General features: G+C 44.1%; 1 protein-coding gene across 1 annotated transcript in view; it reads left to right on the top strand.

The window, feature by feature from the left end:
• Positions 1–23,350, top strand: part of T265_00091 (hypothetical protein) — a gene marked incomplete at both ends in the record, with an annotated part of 45,902 nt that extends 22,552 nt beyond the window's left edge. Inside the window, 8 exons of the mRNA XM_009163748.1 lie at positions 1,559–1,816; positions 6,533–6,690; positions 7,710–8,011; positions 9,906–10,100; positions 16,324–16,729; positions 16,888–17,764; positions 18,542–18,668; positions 22,680–23,350. Of these exons, the coding sequence (XP_009162012.1) occupies positions 1,559–1,816; positions 6,533–6,690; positions 7,710–8,011; positions 9,906–10,100; positions 16,324–16,729; positions 16,888–17,764; positions 18,542–18,668; positions 22,680–22,813 (2,457 nt within the window). The remainder of the gene's footprint in view (positions 1–1,558; positions 1,817–6,532; positions 6,691–7,709; positions 8,012–9,905; positions 10,101–16,323; positions 16,730–16,887; positions 17,765–18,541; positions 18,669–22,679) is intronic.
• Between the last annotated feature and the right edge of the window lie 2,449 nt (positions 23,351–25,799).

Genomic DNA, 25,799 nt, shown 5'->3' with positions numbered 1-25,799 from the left:
GTGAACCTTGTTTATTCCTCCTCGTTCAATATTTTCCGTTGTCCGGGTCTAAAGTTAATGTAAATTGCATCCAAAACCGTCCTCTGAGTGCAGTTTTTCGTTGAGGAAGTTCACTTTGAAGCTCGGAATTCAACTTGGCAGTGTTTGTATGTTCATTGGAATGCTTACCGGAGTAGGTTTTTTCCATTCCCTATCGATGGTGATCTGTGAAGTGACGTCCGAATAATCGATAACAGCTCTGTGAAGTGCGGCAAATTTGTTGCTAGAAAGTCTTGTTTTCTAGTCAACCAGTGGGGTTTGTTTCCGTGTGTCTCAAACTTAGAGAACCTAAAACCATTTGTGGGACGCATCTGATCCTCAAGTGCTGATTGAACGACCTTCTGTATTCGAGTTACATGGTATCTGACTAATCATGGCTCTTCGCAGCTTCCGCTTCAAGATATCGTCTAGAGGTCGCGGTAATCCCTCGGTTTCCCTCGTAGTCCAAACCAGGATTAACCAGTAAGGTGTTTACCAGAATGTTTCGTATGACAAGTGTTACAATGTATCGGGACATTCTATGAGCGTATACAACGTACGTGTTATCCCTTCATTACCTCAAATGGGGCGTGATTTTGTTCATATTGGGAACACAACTCATCAATGAGAATATCAATGAGAACTTATCTTGATGCCATTTTCCAACCCCTCAGTGTGCAACGCTGTCGTAGAATTTCTCTACGTGCCATCGTACGATCAGAACTGAAATACGACCACTCGGAGGAGTGGTGCCTGCCATTGCCGCTTGTAACTTTTTTTAAAAAAAATCAATAGCTTGTCTAGTAAGGTAAGCTAATTGCTTTCAGTTCAGTTTGACAGCTGTGAACCACTCAGATGGTTGAAGTCACCGCAGCACGCGGTAACGACTAAACGTTTGTTTTTTTTATTGGCCTGTGCTCAGGAATAATTTAAAAAATAACTAAATCTCTCCAAAATTCCTAGAATTGCACGTATCTTGATCCGTTGATCTTCATGGATGCAAGTGTCGAGTAAAAGTTTTACTGTTTAAATGTCCTCCTTAGTTTTCGTCCATCGAGGTGCTGGGATTCTTGAAAGTAAGTGGGGAAAATTAGATTCCCACTTAAACTATAGCTTGTGGTTGGATTTCATAGGTGTCACTGAGGGTCTGGTTTTGACTGGAGGCTGAGCAAATTTGTCAACTGAATGCTGTTAGTCGTTTATAGCTTTTGTATATTTACAAGGCCGTTGTAATCCAAGTCTAAATGAGGGGTACAACTTCAGTCGCGTTGTTCCCTTCTAGGGATGCGTGTGCGAGATGAACTCTCAGATGCCCGCTCGGAAGCTTGTTTTCAAAACAATTGGTTTCAAGTTTTCCAATCCTGTTATCGATTTTCGCGTATAGGATAATTTCACCTGCATATGCATGGTCTGCGCTTATAATTATCAAACACGAATTCGCCGAACACTGATCTTTTGTTTCGTTCGATGGTATTTTCACCTTTTATTATGTGCCTTATCCGGCCAAATGAGTTTCCCATCTCTTTGCTGTATCTTCCAGCCGTTCCGCTCACTCACTTTCGAGTTTTATCTTCCGTCGTTGGAGGAATCGAGAGGTGAACCGCCGCAACTTGGTGTTAATTTTAAGTGGGCTTTACATCCTCCAGGCTGCGACCCATCTTATGCTGAAAGCCCAGGTCTCTATGTTGACAGTGTTCTTCCCGATGGTCTGATAACACAGTATGGACGCAAAACTCTCCTACCCGGAGATAAACTTGTCGGATTAAACGGTGAAAACTTGGAAGGCGAGAGTGGCAAGGTGGGTTTTTTTTGTCATGTACTATTGTGTTGCATGCGTTTTTTTTGTCATGTACTATTGTTGTCGCATGCCTTTTCCTCTAACTTGGTTGTAATGAATCTGTTTTAGTGACACAAAAGCAACTATTTCGCACCTGTTAGGAATCGTCTTCGCAAGGTTGTATGTGACGTGAGAATTGCGGTTAAGCCAACACACTATACTGGCTCCCATTGTCGTGTTTCGTCACCCACGGACTTCTGGGGATGTGATTTCCAGTTTTCCTACATAAACAATGGAATCGTATGTGTAAAAGACCGACTGTAGTCTCTTTTTCCACTTCGGTGTTCTCCCAACTTCAAGTCTTCTTTCAAATAAACTGACACAGCTATGCGGCCCTTCGGGCACCAGTGTAGCTCAATCAAAAAGGACCTAGCATCGTTTACCCTCAATTTGCGCTATTCACGTTGTGTTCTGGTGCTGACTGGCTCCTTAACGAACGAATTCACAGTGGACTTTAACCACGTTACTGATCGGCGTCTCTGAGTTCAATGACAGAGTGGTCGACTGGAAGCTTACAGATTCTTTCCAAGACTCACGAAAAGCGCGCTGCTACAGGGATGAAACAACTGCAAGGTTCTTATTTTGCACAGTCAGTATACATGAACTTCACTCATAGGATGAAATTCATGCTATATATGTTGTTTTCTGGCCTCCAGCGCCGAAATAAAGCACTGCAAGACTGATACAACAGAACGCCTTCTCAGAAAACCGTTGGTATCTCCTGTTCACGTCGAACTACATTTTTATTCCTGAAAAGTCCCATGAGGACTGCTTTTTAAGTTCCCCAACTCCCGTGCGCTTTTCATGTGCACTTGTTTGGAGCGTTTTTTTTTCAGGATAGGAACCAAGTGAACTTGCCGTTCATCAGCACTAGTTGGCATGGATGGAGTTGTAGGGCATAGTGCGAATTTCACTGTTCCTTTGGAACACCGTTATTTAGAGACAGCTTATGCCGGCTTATCTGGCGTACAGTGGCCTATGTGCCGACGTTGAAGCCAGTTGTAACAATGAGGCAGTAGATATTCTCTTGAAGACATACCAAAAAATCTATCTGTCGCCATTTCGTTCATGCTATGATATCGCAGTCCTTTTATGGTCTGAGCTTGGTTGAATAAGATTACTGAGAGACAGTCATCCGATGGCGTGTTGTAGGGTAAGAACACAGTTTGGCCGTCAAACATATTGGAAATGCTTTAGTTGTTATTTGAAGGCGCACATTAGCAAGTTGAGAAACGACATGGGAAAGCTGGCGTGCTAAATTTTGAAAACCGGTGTGGTGCACTTGTTTCATACCCCTCACTCTGTGCAGGTAAACATTTTGTGTTAACGTTAACTCTGCTGCGGCATTCCATACGTACACTTCAACATCAATCGACAGCCATTGCCGCTTGACACCGCATATTTATCCTAAGAGAAGTTCAGCTTTACCAGTAAGGGTGTGTCGGTATTCGCTTCACATGCTTTCTTTCTTGCTCACAGAGGGAGTCTGAATTTGGGGGAATGAAACTGTGGGAGATTAGGGGGATAAACCTACCTGGTGAGTTCCAAGAAAGCGAAACCGGTAGCAGGCTCTAAAGAATTTTCATCGATCTTACCTGTGATGTCACATGAAAGAACAATAAGCGAGTTTGCACACAGCGCTACTTTATTAACGTGAATTGATTCATCTCAGCATGATCACGTGAGGGCAGTGTGGTACAGTACGTGTGATACCTATGGGACTCATTGTTATCCGACAATGTTCAATTGAAACTAGGTTTCCCTTTCGGTAGAAATAAGGTTATCATTGTGACTGACGAAGTTAGGTCTGTGGTTCAAAATCAGAAAGGAGCTGGCGATAAGAAATCTCGCCCGCCAGCGCAGGAAAATGGTCTTGAAGTCCACTCTAGAAGGTGAAATAGCTCAGTAGTTGAAGCGCCAATTTACTGACCAGTGCTTCCGTGGTTCGAACCCGATCTTCACATCTGGACTTCCGCTGTCTAGGCTTGGCCAACCTTGCAGCATCCCAGCCCTCTTGTTTTTTCCGGGTGGCATGGTAGCTAGGCACGGCAAGGGTGTCGCAGTCGATTACTTAACCTTGCAGCATCCCAGCCCTCTTGTTTTTTCCGGGTGGCATGGTAGCTAGGCACCGCAAGGGTGTCGCAGTTGCACGATTACTTATTTTTATCCACTCTGATAAACGAATGGTTGGGTATTTTCCACTTTTCGAGCTGGTGATCTATAGTGCCAGTTACATCGGTCAAACTTCTGGGAACTTATCTGTACGGAGGCCAGCCGTCCCTAATAACCGAACATCAAATCATTTGGATAAATGTGTCACGTGCAGGACACGGGCCAAACGAAGGCATGCCCTGACGGTCAGAATGCCAGCCAATCTGAGTCAAGCACCTGTGACTCGACGCTTCTCGCCCCCTCACGGAGATTCTGGCACGACCTTGTGGAACACTTTGACTACCCTATAAATACAGTTGTAATAATTTTCCTTTGTCTCCATTAAGGGCTGTGTAGAGCTACCGTGCCTTTTGATATACCATAGTGGGTGGAGCAGGAAGCCAAGGGACCGATACAGAGTTGCATGATCGTCCACCAAGTTACAACATTATCTCAGATGGATATGCGTCTTCTAGGCGGGAGACTGTTGGAACATTAGTTACCAAGTTTTTTAACACAGCGAATCTCAGAAAGTTCTTTGTGAACGGATTCATCCGCAAGCTCACTGAAAGAATTCAAATATATTGGCGCGACAGGCCTCCAGAAGTGACATTCTATTTATTTCTGACCAAGCCATTTTTGGCCTTCCTCAAAGACGATTTTTATGTTTTGCCTCAAGAACACGCGAGATTCTGCGATATCGCATGGGTTGCGAATTCCGTGACAGTCGTCAACTTCCTACATTGTAAAACTGTACGTTTTAATGTTTGTAGTCCGCTCAGTACTCAAAGCCGAAGGCTGTTTTTTGTCGAGTAGATAATTTACGGTCACTCTAAGATTGATGGCCCAAGTGGTAGAGCGCGAGCACTCTAAGATTGATGGCCCAAGTGGTTAGAGCGCGAGTTTACTCACCGGAAGGTCCGTGGTTTGAACCCGACCTCTGCCTCTCCTCTGTCTAGGCTTGGGCAGTATCTCAGCCCTGGTGCAGCCTTCGGGTGGTACGTCAGCTGGGCACAGAGAGGGTGCTACAGCTGAACGACTTTTTCTAAGGTAGACGCTTCAGGAATGGCCTCCTTGTCTCTTGACAAATGAGCCGTGGTTCAGAATAGTATGCTGAGCACCGGGTAGCTGAAAAACTCAACCGATAACACGGGGCTGTCTTTTAAACCGCTGAAAATTATCTTACATCGGCATTTTTGCCAAGTTAATGAATGGATTTTCGTGTCATTGTGTTCCGCGGAGCACTTGATAGATAACTAAACCAGTCACAATAGTTCCCTTGTGGAAAAAAAACATTCCCATGATCCCTGAATTCACAGTATACAGTCCAATATGGAGAGGACACTCGAAAAATTGTGCTTACCGCGAATTGTTTTGGTCACTTGAGTCGTCCAGGTGTGGCAAATATCATCCGAGTAAACCTAGTTTTTTTGTTGACGAGATGGAAATAAACCCGGTCTCAAGGTGTGTTTGTGTGTCTGTCCCGGCAGCGAATACTAATTGAAAAGGATATTCGTATCTGATGTGATTTTAACTGGCGTTACCTACAATGCAGTAACCGACCATCAGTTTCGATACGGACTAAGCTGTTCTTTTGTCACTACTCAGTTCCTAAAAAAGAGGGAAATAATAAGCGACGTCAGTTTAACGTCTTTCGGATGCCACAACTAAGTGAACGACTGACGCTTCAAAATCATTCAGTTTTTATGACGTTGGTTACAACTCACAAGACGGAAGGTGTGGTATGAAATAACTGTCTATTGATTACTGATAAAGGTAATTTCTATAATGTCAGCTTGCTGATGACGGTTGGGTTTTGGAAACTCGCTACCTAGGTGACCATCCAACGGTAAATGCATTTAGTACCATTCACCACGTGCGATTGTTCGCATTCGCTTCGTTCTCTTTGGTTCGATCAGCGTAGAACAAATGAAACAAGGTTGACAAGGTACTTCAGCCCATTGCACCTCTTTCCGGCCAAGAGCAAGCATCTTTTAGAGAGAATCCTTCACTCAAGGAAACAATTTACCTCAATCCCATGGTTGTATCATCTAAAAAAATTCGTTTTTTATGGTGGGACTTTCAATACGTACAATCAAATTTGGCACAGCTTTTACAACTGTTTTGAATTCACCGTACCCCTTTCATCGCGTTTCCCGGGTAAACGTTGCATTTTGACCGAGAAGCAACCGTAAACCGTACCTCCGTAATTCCATTCACCTCAGCGTCGCCCCCAGGAGGTATCTTCGCACTTTTGTGATAGAACAGAGATGATTGTGATTTGTCGCTATGTAGTTTTTTGCTAAGGAGTTTTCGGAATTTGGCGGAGAAGCTAGCCTCCGCAGACCTCTTGGAAACTACACTCTTCAGCTGATTATATCTTGTCATGAAATCCCTTTGGTAGTGATTTGGACCACGACCGTTGAATTTGATCCCTTTTCCCTTCCTCATCAGAATCGCACGAATTAAAATAGTCTAAATGTTCGTATCGTTACATGATGCTGGACTGATGTTTCCGTTTTCCAGATAATTGCCTCCCGAATCAAGCAAGTGCTATCCGGTGCCACATTGGAACTTCCATCACCCCATGTTGAGGGTCGAAATACTCACCGGAGATTCAGTCTGACGATTCATCGGTACAACGGACTAGATCGTGTCTCTTCGAGCTCTCGGTCACCGCACAAGTGAGTAACCTAGAGGTAGCTTTCGTTCTCACCCAAGCCCTTCAACCAGTTTATAGCCTTTACGTAAGTGTCGAGCTACAGCTATAACCACCCGTTTAGTATTAGATGCTGGTCGATTCTGTTCCCAACAGTGCCATCCTTTCTGCAGCCTTTTCTGCGTCAAACTTTTCTGTCATTCACTTTGGCCCAGTGACCTTCGTCAGCTATAGGCAGTTTCGCGAACGTGTTGTGGTTCCAGTAATTCATGCTTCTTCCACAGATGACTGTAGGGTGGGTAAGAGACAACTGTTTATATTACGGAATTGCCTATTCACGTTATGGAAGATGGGTATCAATGTGTGGTTGAATGGCTCTGTAATGCTACTGTGATAGAGAGATTACGGTTGATGCATACCAAAAGCAGTCGTTTTATGCAGAACCGCCGTTTTATACGCTAATTCCGAGTACTGAGTGATCGAGAAATATTTGCCATGCATTAGATCGCTCTTTCCAGACCATGGTGACAAAGCTATTGCATTTACGATGGGAGCGGAATGCTCTTAGGTGATTGTAAGCGGAAGCCATATCACCTTCGTTGTATACATAGATCATCTCTCTACCTGATCTCCGTACCACTCCCAAGCTACCGGTTGTTAACTGGGACACCTTACTTAAAACATAACGCCTGTTAGTTCTTTTTGGGAAGAAATGAGTAAACTTGTCTGAGACTTCTACATTTATCCCTTTCCGGGGAAACCAAAAGAAGTCCCTTCTGCAAGTAGACCTGTTGTGAAGAAAAGTCCACTGTCCATAATCTCCCTTGAAAGCCACGTGATTGTAGTCCGTTCTGGTGACCAGCCGCTCCAGGGGAGGCCAGATTCATTTGTTCGTTGCCTTATCCAGAGCCGTTTTTCTGTAAACTTGCACTTCTCCATAATCTATTACGGCAAGCAGTTTACTTATCTTGACACTCATCCTTACTTTGCTTGTCCACTTTTAATGGTTAACCTTCCATTTTAACCAATTTCATACGGGAGCAGATCGTCCACCGTTTTTGAAGAACCAGAGGATGAGTCGAGTGCGATTCACTCAAGTACAATCCACTGGTCCGATACGCGGCGTCGCCGAATTTCGAGAGCCGAACATGGTCCAGAGTATTCAGGAGGATCAGATAAGACACGATATCCATCAACCCCTCCAAGATTGCTTGAAAATCCTCATTTCCAACGCGAAGGCCTCGGACGTCGAAGTGTCTCTGAAAAACGCCATGCTCATGTTGACGCCACACAGTTTTCTTTCTTCCAGACAAACATCTTGCCTAATCGATACAAAATGCCTGAAGGTTAGTCGTTCAGTTCCCTCCATCCATTCAGAAGCAGGTGAAGTGTATCTTTGGGAACTGATACTTATCTTGACATCCTACTGACAGTCTGTACATTTGCGATATTTTGTTTTCTCTGTGGATGCTGTTTGAGTGCCCTCATTCGTGCCACGTTTTCACTTGCTTTGTTGCATGGTCACATCGTATGCAATACCGTATGAGTGTCTCCATATGTATGGATAGCCTAACGGCACTATCAGAACATGGAGATCTATTTAAACAGGAAAAATGATAAGAAGTGCACTATATCCTACGCCCCAAAAACGAACAAGATGATGGTGTGGGGTGCCTGTATATATTGTCACCATCGAGCAAGATGTGTGTATTACGCGTCTTTCTCCCTATCCTCATTTTATTGAGGATGATGCTTGAGCGTCGATGTGGTGCGACAATTCTCTAGAAATTTTTTTTCATGCTTGGTTATCGCAACTCAACCCCAAACCTCGAAGGCGTCTTTCAATTGACTCGTACTACAGTAGAACTTAAGGAGAACATCACAAGGATGCTTCGCCTTTGGTCGGCTCGTATGTATCCTCAAAGCTCAACGAGTGTTCTTTTTGCAGTTCTGCCTCTACTTCTAATTAAAGGTCTGTAATATGAATGAAGCAGCAACGTCAACATATGCCATCAGCAGTGTTGTAATTTCCCATGTTCCGTCTCGCTTGCTGTGGAACTCTCATAGTATTTGTTGCTGAATAACTTTACTGCTCACTCTGTCCCGAGCTGCTTACTATCTTATGTGTGGGGATTGTCGCCTCATCAACATTCAGACGTAGTGGAGTGGATGTCACAGACCCGTAATGCATATAACCGCTCACTTGATTTCTGCGAAACAATCGACTCACCTAGATTTTCCACTGAAGGTTTCTGGCATTGCCTGTTTGGGACATTTTGGCTAATGTTCACATTTCGTGCCCCTGATAATGACGACAGCAGTTAACCGAAGCGGGCAACTGTGACCGGGACTCCCTGAGTAGTTTATCGACAACAGTCAACAGTTAAAACAGTTTGTAGCCGGTAGGAACAAAGCGCTTGTTCATTCTATTACCCGTCCAAACGTGGAGGTCGAGAAACAGCGGATGAATGCTGGTGCATAGTTTTCAGGCTTGCCTAACATTGTCCGGTCAGCGCACTTTCTTCTGGAGTAATGTCTTCACCCCAACATTAGTGTACCAGGTCGCTGAAATTTGCAAAAAGTATGGAACCTTGCACAAGTCTTTTGACGGACACTTCAGTTGGGTTAGTCTGTTATTGCCTATCTAGTACAACTCACTCTTGGTTTCTCTAACATCTACTCGAGGTTATGCCTGTTGCTCCCATTTGAGCACCAACTAGTACCGGGAGCCCACGAAATTTTGCGCACTTACCCTACAGATCGTCCTAATATATAAAGCCTGCACTTTTTATCCCGTCTTGGGTTAAGACATTCCTCAGTACGCATTTTCAGCATTTGTATTTCGCAACACAAGCTTTGAGCACCTTTCCAGAGACGGCATTCTGGGGACTTTCCAAAAAAAAGCTGGTGAATTCTGTCGAAATTTGGAGGGGGTATGCACTCTTTTTATAAAGTGGTTTCTTGTTGTGGGAATTACTGTATTTCTGAGTTTGTGCGAGTGCCTGTGAACATGAATCTACCAGAGGACCTTGGATATTCTTTCAAGCTTACTATGTGTCTGGGATAAAGGTCTTTCTTTGTTGTCGCTCTTTGTAAGGCTATACACTTCATTGGAAAGATTGCGAGCGATGAGCACGTGACGTGATTTTTGCTTGACACACTATGGTCCCTAGTTATTCGATCAACCATTTGTGTGGTTGTTCTTTTATTGAACGCACCATCTTTTATTTTATGTTCAAGAAGTTGACAAGCAATATTCCACAATGCCTACTGCACGAAGGCTGAAACTCTACAAGGAACGAATGGCTGCAGCGGCCGCTGCTGTTGGTAGTGGTCCAGTGAAAGCCATGTACGCACCGGAAGCGCCCGAAGAAGATTTGGCTCTGGCACTTCCGCCAAAATCCAAAGCTGACAAGAAATCCTCTTCTCACCGAGGTAAACATTTTAGTGTACTTAATCTCCTGTCCGCTTTGGTTGTTAAGCGAGCTGCTCAACACCCTTCATCGTAGCAGTTTTCTCTCACGATTGCTTTAGTGAATGAGTAGCGCGATGCCTGTCTAGCCTGTTTGTTCAGTGACAAACAGTGAGGCAATTGCGTCGAGTTAACCTCTAATAGTAACAGTAGCAAGTGTTAGCAAATTTGTAGTTTTCTTGAATCAGTCTGTTGTCACCACGTAGCCGCGTGTTAGTTACCAGCTCATTAGCGCCTTCACCCTTGTTTTGTGGTTTGCCAGTCTACAAACGCTCTTCATGACCATAGTTGGGCGACTCATTGTTCTTTGCTGACTCGCTCCCTGTGTCATCAAACTTATCATTTTATTCTCGCCGCATCGCATCAAATGGCATCAGGTTTGCTGAAGTTCAGATCCCTGTGAGTGGACCGCACAAACTAACTGCAATATAACTCGTTTCAACTCACCAGTTGAATGCGGCTTACGTATTTGCTTTCCCACACCCTCCCATGCCTCTGGAATAACCTGGTGTGTTACCGTCACTACGTATCTGTGGGGGGTCACTAAGCGGTTGATTTTCAGTTTCACCGTCCTCAGCCACATCCATTTCCGGTCTCATGTAAACAGAAGTGGCACTTTCAGTCAGCAAACAATGTCCATCCACTGCTGAGCACTCGCAACTTCCACTTAGTTCATTTTGTTTCGCATCTCGGTGATTCAAATTACACTCAGGCAAGACGATGCCATGTTTGGAGTGTTCTGGATTCCGAACCAAACTCTACCCTAATATGCTAACGTACTAACCGTATAACTGCAAGGTCGCTTCTCTTTTCACAACACACCGACTTTCAGTGAGGACAGTTACGTTCTCTATTTGCTTTTGGTGTACACGCTCACCAAATTTTCAGCATATTTTCATCAAGTGTGTTTGCTAAGAATTTCATGCCGCACATGTCTTCTCCGAATTAAGGCGGTGTCTACATGTGTGCCAGTGATCGGATCGATTACTAGATTACAAAACACCCGCGGTAGGGTCACCGGTGTTTCAGATAGCGGACTATTTTTCAATTGGAGGTCTTTATGAGTTGTAGCGTTTTAGTTAACTTACACGAATCCCGATCTGGGAGTATGCTTCTGCATGCACTGACGCCTTCTGTTGCAATAAGCCAGTGCCCTCTGTATCACATAAGTCCCAGTTGGTATTCGTATCAGTATGAACTAACGAATGAACATAAATCAGGAAATACCCTGTGAAATATAGTGGGACTTTTGTATCCAGTCCATCTCATGGTTGCCGTAGTCCTCATCACATTTTGCTTGGAAATGATTATTCTCAAGCGCAATCGATGCGGTCATTCTATCAGTTTTCAACCGGATTTAACATAGAAGCCGCCGCAAATTTATCCTGATACAAGATAACCTTGAAATTTCTCTTCAGCTTTGCTGTTCACCCTAATCAGTCATCTTTGGGGAGCTGAACCTTGGCATGCCACTATATAACTAACGAAGGCATTATTGGTCTATGCACTGAGGCTTGGATGCCTGTGTTGGACGTGAGATCGCTCGTTTCAGGTGATTATGACTTTCACTGCGAAACTCAATCTTGTGAAGCCAAGCATATTTTTGTCCACTCACGATACTCTATTTCACCTCTTTCTTTGAACACGTGCCACATGTCAGCACGCCTTCAGCAAGTGCGTCCACCTCTCTTGTCTCTTCTGGGTGCATTTGCTGCTGCTTTTACCTACATGTTTTGGCTCATGCACGCTGTTGTGAGCGCTCTTTGCTCCCGTTGCATCCCATCTGACGTTTTGTTTGTACTATAAAAGCCGGGGTTCAATTCTCCCGCCGGTCAATTTTTGACTCCTCTTGCCTAGTGCTCATAACACCGGCAAATCAAATTAAATGGTCTGCGTCCCTGATCCAGGATTTCCCACTCGGTATAAATGGTTTGCGTTGATACATTGGGGATTACATCAACTGATAGCCAGCACGCTTTGACCCTGCGTGCAGTTTACGGGCGCTTTCCTTTTCCCGCATTCTGGCCCTGCTTAGCCCGAATGAACACCCAGCGCAATAAAGAAGTACCCTAAACGAAGCTCAATCTAACGCGAACTAGTCTGTTTTATTGTTTCACCGTCGTCAATAAATTTAATAAGCCCCCAAAACGTTATTCAGTGCCGCTAACTTCCATTCGAACTTTATCCTTTCGTACGAGCAGTATTTTAGCGTGTTCGATGGACCATTAGACTCTCAGGTTAGCGCAAACACCACGCCTCCGGACTTTCATCACCAGACTTTGCTTACTTACTTTATTTTACGGTGACTTTTTTCTGGATAAGCATGACTTGGCTGCAGGAATCGCTACCTCCGGATCTCACGAATACTCTCACTACTAAGCTGTTTTCGTTATGAAATTCAAGCCCCTGTTCGCAAACGTTTTCTCACCTCAGTTTGTTAAATCCTCTCTCGACCTCCATCTTAGTAAATTCCGCACCGATGACCACGACGATGTTATCCCCTGTTATCCATTTTTTATGTTTCTTTCACGCTTCTTTGCTGGTGCCATCAGTTTCACTAGCTACAACTGTATTTCCAAAACTGTTGTATTCCGGTCACCGGGTTTTGTGGTTACCATGGTGAAAATTCCACATTTGTCTCCGTGATTCTGCACAATGCCCGTAGATTTTGTTACACCATGTTTACAACACAATGTGAGGTTGATGCCTACCTTGTAGTTTGATGGGTAGGTCACGCCATACCCAGTGTGGCCGTGTTTTGCTGATCTAAGTTCCAAATTTCCTATAGTTTCTAATTCATTCTCTTTTTTGGTTCACCTGCTAAAATGCCAGTTTGTATGTTGCGTTCGTCTAGCCTTGTTCGTTCGATCAGCCGTTATAAATATGTCACGATTTTTTCATCGAATCTCTAAGTGAGCGATGTCTGTTACTCTTTGCTCTGACCGTTTATCGTAGTTCATCGTCACGAAGCTTGTTTACTTGCTCTGATGACCCATTTGATCTTTCAGCTGAGGCTAATCTACCGCGTGTGTCAAAATATCCGATGGCTTTATTACTGCTTGATGCGTCAGATGTGAAGATTCACATTAGAACTGGATTCACAGTGGCATTTTGGTCATTGGTTCCTCTGAATCCATTCTGACAGTATCACAAGAAAACTTAAATCCTCAGGTGTTAACTCCTCTTTTGTTCTCCTCAGCCGCGGTGTAAGATGTATAGAAAATCACTGTAAGCACATTTAGTAAGGGTCATGTCATTTCCGGTGGGGAAATGCATCTTTAGGTGGAGAATCGGTCATATCGTCTAGACCAAAATAGCTTCAGGATTAAGATTGCGCTCAACAGTTTTGGACGACCGGAGAGAGTTAGAAGAATGACCTGCTTTTCTGACGTGGTATGCATTGGGTGAAGCTGAAGCATGCGTGGTCTGTTGACTGCCACAGGGGCACGAATATTTCTCGACAAGTTACGTGAAAATATGCACGAATTTCTGCCTTTTGTGAACAGGCCAGAATCATAGATAAATGAATATCACTCTCTCGCCCGTTATCCTGACTAGCACGTTTGTGTCCAATTTCATAGAGATTTCGTTTGTGATCACTTGATCCCCGCTTCTGGTATAGGACGCCCTCTGTTTACTAGGTCTCCAAACAATGACACTCTTCCTGAGACAACTGGCGTTTGCGTTCCCAAATCGCCTTTATTTTATTTTCCATTACAAATAACTTTGAGATAAGACTCCTCTGATTGGGTTTTCCACCGGTTTCTTTCTAACCGATGGATTTTTCCAGTGTAAGTTTGGATCAACCCGTCCATATCTCCTGAGTTTTTGTTTCCAAATAGGTGATTGAGGAAGTTATGAACTTTGCCGTATGTGTTTTGGCTTGTTCATTTTCATAATGTACCCACATTAGCATAATGAGCTTGCGTTTCGACTGACGCAACGACGAGTAATTATTATCTTTTGATCTTTCTAATTACGAGAGTTGTTGAGACAAAAATAGCTAGGTCTTCCAGACAAAACAATTAAGCATTTTATTGGGGATCGGTGGAGCACAATGCTGCTGTATCAGTGAATATCATCGAATGCATCCCTATTATCTGATCAAACCAGACATTTCGTGTTCAGGTTTCGATCTTAGTGTTGTGTGTCTGCATCAACTTCCCAGTATGGTAAAAAGAAAACTCTGATGTTAAGAGAGGATTAAGGTCTACCAAGGATCCCATGATTGGTAAGCCATGTGATAGCCTCCAAAACGATCAAAGCCCCTTCCATCAGTTGCAATAATGACGGAGTGTGCTGATACCTTCCAGCTGACATGCTCATACAGTTTATGGCTTTTGATATGGCGATGTTTTCCAGTGAAGAACTGTTCACAGAAGAGTCTTTTCTGGTTTATATTTTCCATCACCACGATAAAGTTAACTAACCGCCAAGTCGCTCTGGTTGGACGATATTGCATTTGCCATCATATCCACCGCACCCGGTAACCAAAGCATGTTTTGTCTGTTCGGCTTGTTCCGTGGGTTTCATAACTACCAGGTTCCTGTAATGGGCGATAAAGTTGCTGTGGCTTAAAGACTTTTACTGTTCACGAGACATTCCTTTTTTTCTTTCGCGTATGTTCTTTTCCTTCCTGTCCGAACGTTTCCCAAAGACCCGACTTCAGTTAATCTCACGTTCACATTGGTCTGCTCTTGTTGTTGGCTATGCTTTTCTGCTGACATTTTGAGATTTTCCTATGTAGAACCGCCACCCATTCAACATTGTGCAAGTTGTTATCCACACAATGCAATATCCAGCTCTGTAGAAATTATACGTTCGGTGCCTATCGCTTTGCTTATTCTGTATCATTATAAATCAGTGCCTCCGACCACTGCTGTATGGTGTGCTGTTTTTGTCACAGGTCTCTTTTTCGCTCACTCTTTTCCTGGCGAAAACAAAAGACAAGAGCTTCACGCCAATTCGCAATACTCTGTGGTATCAGCTGCACCGGTCAGAGGGTTTAACCTCATTCAGCTGCAGTTTTCAAAATATCTGTCCATTGGAGTCCATTCATAATTTATGGCGTGTAGTGTTTCATCGGTGAGAGCAATCTTACACCTAGTTTTGCCGTGCGAGGATTGTTTTTCTTCTAATTATGATTGTTTCTCCTTGATTTCAGACCACGTTCGAACAGATCTCGAACCGAATCAAAACCACTTTCGTCGAGGAAGGAAACAGAATAACAGCTTTCGAAACGCAGTTGACCGTTCTCTAACCCTTTGCTCTCCGCCTAATCCCCCTACCCCACAACTGTCCCAACTGGCCAATAAATCTAACGTTGATACACACCGCCACGCTCCTATACAGTTTATGGCTTTTGATATGGCGATGTTTTCCAGTGAAGAACTGTTCACAGAAGAGTCTTTTCTGGTTTATATTTTCCATCACCACGATAAAGTTAACTAACCGCCAAGTCGCTCTGGTTGGACGATATTGCATTTGCCATCATATCCACCGCACCCGGTAACCAAAGCATGTTTTGTCTGTTCGGCTTGTTCCGTGGGTTTCATAACTACCAGGTTCCTGTAATGGGCGATAAAGTTGCTGTGGCTTAAAGACTTTTACTGTTCACGAGACATTCCTTTTTTTCTTTCGCGTATGTTCTTTTCCTTCCTGTCCGAACGTTTCCCAAAGACCCGACTTCAGTTAATCTCACGTTCACATTGGTCTGCTCTTGTTGTTGGCTATGCTTTTCTGCTGACATTTTGAGATTTTCCTATGTAGAACCGCCACCCATTCAACATTGTGCAAGTTGTTATCCACACAATGCAATATCCAGCTCTGTAGAAATTATACGTTCGGTGCCTATCGCTTTGCTTATTCTGTATCATTATAAATCAGTGCCTCCGACCACTGCTGTATGGTGTGCTGTTTTTGTCACAGGTCTCTTTTTCGCTCACTCTTTTCCTGGCGAAAACAAAAGACAAGAGCTTCACGCCAATTCGCAATACTCTGTGGTATCAGCTGCACCGGTCAGAGGGTTTAACCTCATTCAGCTGCAGTTTTCAAAATATCTGTCCATTGGAGTCCATTCATAATTTATGGCGTGTAGTGTTTCATCGGTGAGAGCAATCTTACACCTAGTTTTGCCGTGCGAGGATTGTTTTTCTTCTAATTATGATTGTTTCTCCTTGATTTCAGACCACGTTCGAACAGATCTCGAACCGAATCAAAACCACTTTCGTCGAGGAAGGAAACAGAATAACAGCTTTCGAAACGCAGTTGACCGTTCTCTAACCCTTTGCTCTCCGCCTAATCCCCCTACCCCACAACTGTCCCAACTGGCCAATAAATCTAACGTTGATACACACCGCCACGCTCCTGGTTGTTCGGATAAACGTCAGTCATTTCCTTCCCCTCGCACAGACGCTATCACACATCAAGAAGCATCCCCTCAGCATCGAGGCATCCCCAATCCTATTCTGTCCCCAGGAGCGGACGATACGCCACCAGTACCAACACGACGTTCTGCAAACTTTCCTGTGAATTCCACTGAGATCCGTAAACCGAATAAAAGATCTTTCGGTAGTTTCAAGGGTTTATTCAGGTAAGATCGGTTAATTCAAACTGTCGGGTTAGCCGCACAGTAATGCCAAACGGAATTTGGTGGCTTAACTGAGGGCCTCTCTATATTTAATTATTTCCATTTCCTTCTACATATTTCTATTTCCGTACACAAAATTTCGTTTTGCTTTTGACTTAAAGGCGTTCGGGTAAGCGGAACTCCCACGTCAGTCCATCCACCCAAGTAAACTCGCCCACTACCCCCGTATCTGTCTCGAATTCTGTGCCGCGCAGGCTTTCTGTTCCGGAACCGCACGTGTTCGTTAAAGATGATCGTCTACTCGAGAAAAATCACCCTTCACCAAAGAATCCACCACCTCATTATGTCAAACAACGCCCACACACTGTCCTAGACGTTGACCGTCCGGTTACACACAAGAATACAAACCAAGTCACTGATAGCGACAAGCACCGGGGTCGACATTCTCGAGCTCGACAGGTCGCTGAATCGCCTGTTACCCCGGAATCCAATGGTCATCCACCCTATATCACCGACCTTATGCAGAAGGTGGCTGAGTGGCGTGAAAACATATATATCCCTCCCCAGCCCGCTCCTCCCGTACCGCCCCGTGCCCGTCGTAACAGTCAACCCCAGAAGAAAGTCAGATCACCCAAACAGCTAACCAGTCATGTTTCTCCTCACGCACCCATCTACCAATCAGAAACACTGCATCCACAATTCCCAACTACAAACATTCCCTCTGGCGTACGAGTTTCTCGCTCTTCATCCAAGCAGTCTACCCCACACCCTCGAGATCATTCCCCTGTTTATGTACCCAAACAACCCAACCGGCCTGCATCAGCTGTTACTGTCCGATCTCCAATCAAATCCAACGGTTCTGGTCAGTTACAGACTGGTGCCTCTGTGCATCCTCGTCTGGCGCACCATCCTCCCACCACATCAGCTATACACAAGTCTTCTTCAAGGCGAGATAATGTGCAAAGAATTTATGCAAACAGTGGAACAAACCGTGCCGTCATTCAGCTCGCGGAAACACACCAACCAACATCCCGCGAGGTAAGTCTCGTTTTTCTTTGGTCTTACTTATCCGGATATTTTTTATCCATTTGCCGCTCTCTATGCCATAATGATCCACTTTTGTGGGGTTGAACAGCAAGTAAGTCAGAATATCCAACAACTTTACGAGGTTCCACACGATTCATCACTTGGAGAAGAAGTGCGAAACCCCTTATTTCGCGAAATATTGTTGTTTTGTAATCCCTCTGTTTGTATCTGATCATTCTCTAGTAGGAGTACCTTTGAGCATATTAAATACAGCCATGTCATCTTTGGGAACATCACATAACGAGCTAGCCTATGCAAACCATGTTCATAAAAAACGAAGACAAACAATATATAGGGTGCTGGACATAGCGTGTAATGTAGAAGACAAACCGTAGTTGATGTCTGTACATATCTCACATTTCTCCGACCTTTCGTTTTTCCCAGAGTTGGTTTGTTTTCTTGATATGCGTCCTCTTGATTTACACGAATTTGACAGTTTTAGCAGACCATATCGCTTGACCAGATAATTACTCCTTTTCTATCTACTGAACGGGGTGACAAGTGTATAGCGTACTGATACGTCAAACTCTATCGTGACCTTTTATAGGATTACGAACAGAACTGATGAATCTGCTACTTACAGAGTTTTCACACATGAGCGAAATCTTACACAGGGACCGGCCAAGCTACGCATTTATTCAAATAGGCAAATGTATCCAGATTAGGATTTCCTTGTTTTCCAATCCTATTGCTCACCATTCCATTTCCGATCTTTCCGCCAAAAACCAGGCTTTGTACACAAACGGCCAAACCCACCCATTGCCTACCATGATGATTTCAACATCAAGTCGCGCCGTTCCAACAGCTTACAAAGTTCAGGCTCGAAAAACTGGTCCGGCAATCCAGCATCGTCGTGGTTAATGTAAGTACTTTTTATGCTTCTAGTTAGCTTCCTTTCGGAACTCAGTGGTTTGTCCCAATTCACCACACCAACTTTCAACATTCGGTCTCTTTTATTACTTATCCTTGGCAAGTAAGATTGCGCCTTTCCTTTCTTGGTCACAATAGACATGGATACTTATAATTTCGAACAAATACGTTGTACTCATATGATTTCGGTATGGTCTTGTCAGGCAATTATATAAAGGAAAAGCAAGTTGGAATATGACTGGCCGGTAACATCAGTCAGTAAAATTGTTCTACTAATTGGAACCATTTTTGTATCAGTAACAGAGCCACTTTGATCTAGAATATTGATGGGTCATGGCATGGTTAGACCTTTAACGTAATGCTTCTAGAGACAAAGGGGCAGTTCTTGTCGTAAAACTGCTATAAGTTCGACTGTTGTGAGTGCATTTTGTTGAATGGCCTCGGTTTGCCGATACCTGATAAATTACATTGAATGATTCGACTGAATTGATCTGGTGTTGGTCTCGATAACTGAGCCTCATTTTTTGTCAGGACGCTTGTAAGATAGCATGAGCTGTGCGATCATTTGGGATAGGCACTGTATGAAAATTCCCAAGTAATTTGCGTAACAGTTAAGAACAAAAGAGCAGATAAGCGTAGATGACCTTACGCTTTAATTGTAGGGAATTCCATAGCCATTGAGCTATTTTTTCAACCCTGAAGAATTAAATGTTCTGTTTACAGCACCGGTTGGCCTACACATGAACATTTCAGAGGTTTTATCACAAATACGGGAGTCGAATGTTTATAGACTTCTTTTCTGCTGTTTGGCCCCTACGTCGCAGCCCGAGTTTCTTTGGGTAGCCACTTTCCCACTTGCTCGAGCTTCGTTTGTACTTCATATAAACGAAACTGAAAGTTTGTGTATTGGCCAAACCGCGTATCAAGCATATTCTCCTGTTTCCTGGCAAGCGCGACATCCATTAAATTGAAAATGCCATAAATTTTCTCTTCTGCTGTAAAGCGCAGTGCCTTGTAGGCCACGTAAAGTCTGGAAGTGACTCTTCGGTTTTAATATCTGAATAATACACATGAAATACCGATATAGAGTTTACAGCAATCGCGGTTAACGGACAGTCAGACCTCCATGAATATATTTTGTAAAGTAGGTCCAAATGTAGAGCCCTGTGTCGCTCCGTCCGTCTGTCAACATATTATCCCTCCCATGTATTGACAATGCTGTGCAGAACTTTCAACGTAAAACCAATTCTTCAAGCTTAGTATAGGATTAGATAGGATAAAATCGGATTAGCTCATAAAACTGCATATTTAAGCAACTGTTACGATTACAGGAACATTGTCGTTAGAGACAGTAACGTCAGCGTTGACACTGATGCTCTACTCTCGTAAAACCACAAAGTTAATGTAACTGTATGTAAAACTTTGGAATGAAAAGTAGAGAAAGGAGTGGATGTGAGAGGGGATCTGATGCTGGCCAACCGCGAGCATTCTGAGGTGCCTAAACCTCCAAGCGCTCAATCAGACAATATAGAAAGAAATTAACAGCACGAATGCCACTGGCGTCGATTAGCCACCATTTCTCCCAGTGTCTCCAGACAAACGCAGGAGGGGACTCCATCCTGGAAGACGTACAACACCGACAACACACAAACTCTTCTTAGTCTCTTTCACACCGACATACGTTGTCCACCTCGTGGTTCGCGCCATTCTGAAAGAGGTACGGAGAACAACCCTCGTCTCGGTAGACGGTGTTTCGGCTTACGCAGCACATGACCGAGCCACCGCAGTTGACGGTTCTTGATGTTTCCCGCTATTAAGGTACCAAACACCCGTTCTCTGATTACTTCGTTAAGAATTCTTTGACGCTATGAGACACCAGCAAAGCTTATGAAGCACGGGTGGTAAAAAACTTGAAGGCGCCTAAAATCATTTGTCTGCAGAGGCAGCGTCTGGCAATCACACAACAATACAGCCCTTACTGTAGCCTGACATACACAACCCTCAAATCTAGTGATGTCGTTTTGACGCCACGAATGATGCGAATTACCAAACGTGATTCTGGCTTTAGATTCGTGCACTGAGTTAATCGGACACTCCCGCCAGATCCGATACAATTGCGGAGGTATGTAGTTTTCGAAAACCTCCAATGACTCTCCTTGAATTGTAAAGGGCATGTTTACAGACTGAACGTTATGGAGCCTAACTTTGCACTTTGAAGGTGCTAGGCACATACCGAAAGATGGTGGTCAGTGCATTCAACAGAGCTTGTGCTGCGCCTTCGTCTTCATGAATGTACTATCTACTCCAGATCGCCGGGGTTCTCACCAGTAACGATTTGAACAATAGAGTTTTGAAAACCTACCCGCGTTCGCCTCATTACTTCATCAATGACGAACGAAGCTGAGTGAGAATAGATGGTGGACATCTTTTTCGGACACCAATTTTTCGAGAGCTCACTTTACTCTGACACGCCCAGAAGCATGCGGATATAGGGATCGGATTATGTTCACAAACTTCTGCGGCATACCCTGTTGAGCAAGTATGTTTAGCAGCAATGATTCACAACACCGACCGTGAGTCGTCTGTACATATCTCACGTTTCTCCGAGTTTTCGTTTTTTTCCGGAGTCGATTAGTTTTCTTGGTGTGTGTCCTCTCGATTTACAAGAATTTGACAGTTTTAGCAGACCATATCTTTGTCGTTTGGTTTTCTGGCGACCTGACAATTACGGCTTTTCTATCTGGTGAACGGGGTGACAAGTGTATAGCGTACTGATACGTCAAACTCTATCGCGACCTTTTATAGGATTACGAACAGAACTGATAAATCTACTACTTACGGAGTTTTCACACGAACGAAACCATTCCGGTGGGTGAAATGTGAGTAGCTGAATGGCCTAGCGACTGTGTTACTTACTGACAAAGGTATCCTGCTCGCGACAAAACCTGGCACATGTTTGCATGTCAGTTTGCTCTCTGCATCATATTCTTAGTGCAAGGACTATTTACATGGTTACTATAATTCCGGATAGTGCAGCTGATTCATCTTATCCAAGAGAATCTGAGAATTTAGCACGCCGTTACCTCATCTCGAAACCACCGAACTCGAACTGCAACCAAGCTACCGTAGTGTGACGATTATTCGGAAGAACAAGCTTTCGCTAGTTGTATGAATCAATTCTGCGTTCAAAGGGAATTAACCCTATTCCACAGTGATTGAAGTAGTTTGAGTGGCATGTTCACTGAGAACTCGGTAGTATACCGTTGCAACAAATTGAACTATGAGCTTTGGCAGTGTCATTGAAACTGTTTGGAGAAAAACTTTCGTCACGTCGTCACAGAACACAGAGGAAGTTTTTCCTCCAAAACAATTGCCTGTCGTGCGGGTTCAGAACGGCCGGATTAGCGGCCGTGATTAGCTCTGACCACTTGTGGCCTAAGAACCGGGATCGGTGGGAGACATATCAACTAGTACACGTGATAAACTGACGCCCACGGATCAATTGAGAGCACTCATTTGAGCGAAGGAATTCTACTCGGTATCTCATCGTCAGTCTCTTAAAGACACACAAGTGAGCCTAAACCGGTCAACTTACAATAGCACCATTAGGAACATGTGAACGCATTGATATATCCGATTAAACTCAATAGGTCGCATCATACATACCAATGGTAATAGATTGGAACACATTTAGTCCTACTTTTACAGCCTTCGACGTTCAGTAATCTGGGTAACGGCTAGCAACTTTCTCGCAGGGAATATACCAAGGTAGGTTGGGAATTTGTAGACGCTTCCCCTATTAAAGCTTTCTGCTGTATTGCCGAGCAATGAATTTGGTTCAGATTAATTCCACCCATACTAGACTTTTCCACGGTCCGGAAAAATTCGTTCCAGCGTTTTACGTAATGTTCAGCCTAGATTTAACATGTCTAACACTGTTCGTCTTACTTAAGCGTTTATGGCATTTCAACCATATTTTTCTTGTCTCATGCTACAGCTCCTTCTCTTCGGTACTTGGGTAGGAGACATTGTCTTAACCCCACATCAGCCTACAACATGCCTGGATCTCCAATCAACCCAGTCTCACCCGGTCACTCCAACTTTTCCAACGTCGTCATATCACTTGTGTAACAGCAGGGGACCTATTTTCAGCACACCCATTGACCGCACTCTCCTTCAGTGCTTCCGTCCGATACACTGCCTCGTATTACACGCATTAGTGAACTGCCGGTTGAAAAAAAAGGATAATACAAATCAGGATTACCATTATTCTTTGTTTTATGCTCAGCTTCCTACAATGGATTTATCACTTCGACCACCAGAGCTTTTTTACACTTAAATCATGCTCATTCATTCCAGCTTACTTTTCCCGCTGTCTTGAATACTGCCTGTTCGCTTCCATGGAGCTCTTCCCCCGTTCCACTCATTACATTTCCCATTAGTCTGTACCTTGCTGTCCAAATGTTGCTATCACTTATTGACTTCCATTCATGCGATCTCTCTAGTTATCGCCCTACTGGGCTTTCCGGGTACACCATCATATCTCAACTCGCTGTTAGTTGCCAATGTAAGTTGCCCGGAAACGATTATGAACTCCTACATTCCGTCCGCTCTCACTTTTGTACTTCCGATTTATTTCGTCTATTTTCTAGTTGCATTTAATTGAAGACCACAAGTTAGCTGTTGTCTGTTGCTTTTGCCTTGCGTTTTTCAGGTTGTAGTTGGGCCTGAGAATCAGTTTCCGAGGTTGCTTTTCCAGGTTTCCAAATATCAAATATTTGATTGAATAGGCAGCATCACTAACACCTGATGTTATTTTAAAAGAGCCGATTAACCAAATACCCTAGAGACATTTATTTGGTTCTCAACTTTAGCTCTAATGCCGCCAGGTTTCGCTAAATTCGGAAAAGCAAATTTTGACCAGTAAAGTCGTCCAGCTGTAACACCCTTCCGGTGCCTAGCTGTCATGCTACCGGAAGGAAGCTCGAGGGCCGCGATGCTGCTAGGTTGCACAAACCTAGACAGGGGAAGCCGGGAGGCAGAGGTCGGGTTCGAACCACTGCCTTAGGACCTAGTATTTAGAGCTTGTACTGTTCAGTCTAGCTCTGCAACACTCACTTCCCGTGCTAGATGCCCGTACAACACCGGAGATTCTAAATCATCTACATGGAAATGTGATAATTACCAACACACTTATTTGGTGATTCGGGGATGTTCTCGCGACAAACAGCACACGTGTGCCACACCTATGCGGTTTGTGGCGGTTAAACTTTATTGCTCATTGCTGTCACTGATGATGCTGATGATCCGGGTGAGAAATCAAGCGCCCCGGATACGGGATACTCGTATACCCCTGTACCTTCTTTGGGTTGACTCGTAACAAGGAGCAATGACGCGTTTGCGTGGCCATGTATTGGTCCTACACTGTGAACCGCCACCAACCTATCTGAATGATCCCAAGTCTTCTTAACTTGCTAGTAGCATACTTATTGTCCTTGAAGAATCCCCATCGTCCCTTGGGATTCAACTGGTACTTCCAGGCGCCACTAGACGATCAAGATACAAGGCTCCGTGATTGACAATCGATTGCTCTCAGAGCCAGGAGGGTGTGTTAGACTCAGCAACCAATGCTGGTGAACACACGTGTTGTTAATCTATTAAACATTTAACTAATATGGCTGTCTTTCACCACCGTTGACAGCAGGATTACCGCTGAACAGTGGTTGCTTGCTGTCGCTTACTCACATCAATTTTTGCCATAATTTATACAGCCACTACCAGCCTGTCAAAAATATCCAAGGTGCATACACCAGATATCTGGATAAAAACTGGCAGGACAAACGTTAGCGACACAGATAATCATATATTACAGCCTCACCTTGACCTCATTCTAGAAACGCTACTCCATTTTGCTAAAACACCTCCGGGTCTCGGTTCGCATCATCCTGAATTTGGTGAGAAAGTCGTTCCTCTTGTTCCCAAACGATAACTTGGCACACTGTCGAACCGCTGACGCTTGTTGTAATGAATCTAATCGTGTAAGCCCCTTACAGTCACCGACTGCCAGTTAGCTGGCACCAGTCCATACCCGAGATGGTTCTGGGATTTCGAGAAGCTTCAAATCCCCCTGGAGAAGCTAAGTTCGTAGGTGTATAGAGCACGCTACACAATGATATGATACACACTACCCTTTAAAAGACCCCTTGTGGAGGCCAGCGAAAGGTATTTGTCACTCACTATCAGTAGGAGTGTAACCTGCGTGTCCTGATCTGGCTTGACTCACCACAGCCCTCCGGAATGTACCCAAAATACTTACACTTAGCGCCTCTATTGAGAAAGCCCACTAACTTCTGGTGTTTAGGTTGCCTATAAAACGAAATTAGAAAGCTGATGTCTCGCGCCTTAACTGAGTAAACAAACCACCAGTTGTTTGCATTAGTGGATTTAGTCTCAACGGAGATTCCAAACCAACCACGGATGGCATGTGAGACACTTGAAGACAGGATATGGAATGTGGTTCGAACTCTACATCTCAACATTCTGATGCCAAATACGAACACGTGTGGTCGACCGGCATACGTGAACTACGGATGTACTGCACATCCTCAATGACGGTAATTGGCTGTAAGTAGGATAAGACCTCCGTGGTTGTCTGTTCTGCCTTGCGACCTGGGATCTTGAGTGACTGAAGCCTTCTTTGGGGTTCCTTTAAAAAATTCGCTTCGGTCTGGGCATCCTTAAAATATGCCACCCATACGAACATGAAATGCAGTCGGAAATCCCAGCGCACCAGTTAAAAGGATTGCTTTTGAGGAATGACATCTTTTACCTTCATGTGGTCCGTTGTGTGGTCTGTTGAATTATCTTATGCAGATCACCTACTTTCTCGTCTAATTACCAGCACTTCCACGACGTGGAGTGAACTGTAGATAGCATTAAGTGGAAAGGTCCGGGGCAGGCAGTTAACGTTGAATTCTGGTCCCATATGGGAACTCTGAGTGCAGTTGGGTACTTTGGTATTGTTTGAACTACAGCAACAGGCACTTGAACGTGCATGTATACTCCAGACTCAGTACACAATGCTTTGGACAGGGTTGTAGTCGCAGATCACCATGAT

Source organism: Opisthorchis viverrini (genome assembly GCF_000715545.1).
Source record: "Opisthorchis viverrini unplaced genomic scaffold opera_v5_1, whole genome shotgun sequence".
NCBI lineage: Eukaryota > Metazoa > Platyhelminthes > Trematoda > Opisthorchiida > Opisthorchiidae > Opisthorchis > Opisthorchis viverrini.
Note: the sequence above shows the minus strand (reverse complement) of the source record. Positions and strands in the feature narration are given on the sequence as shown.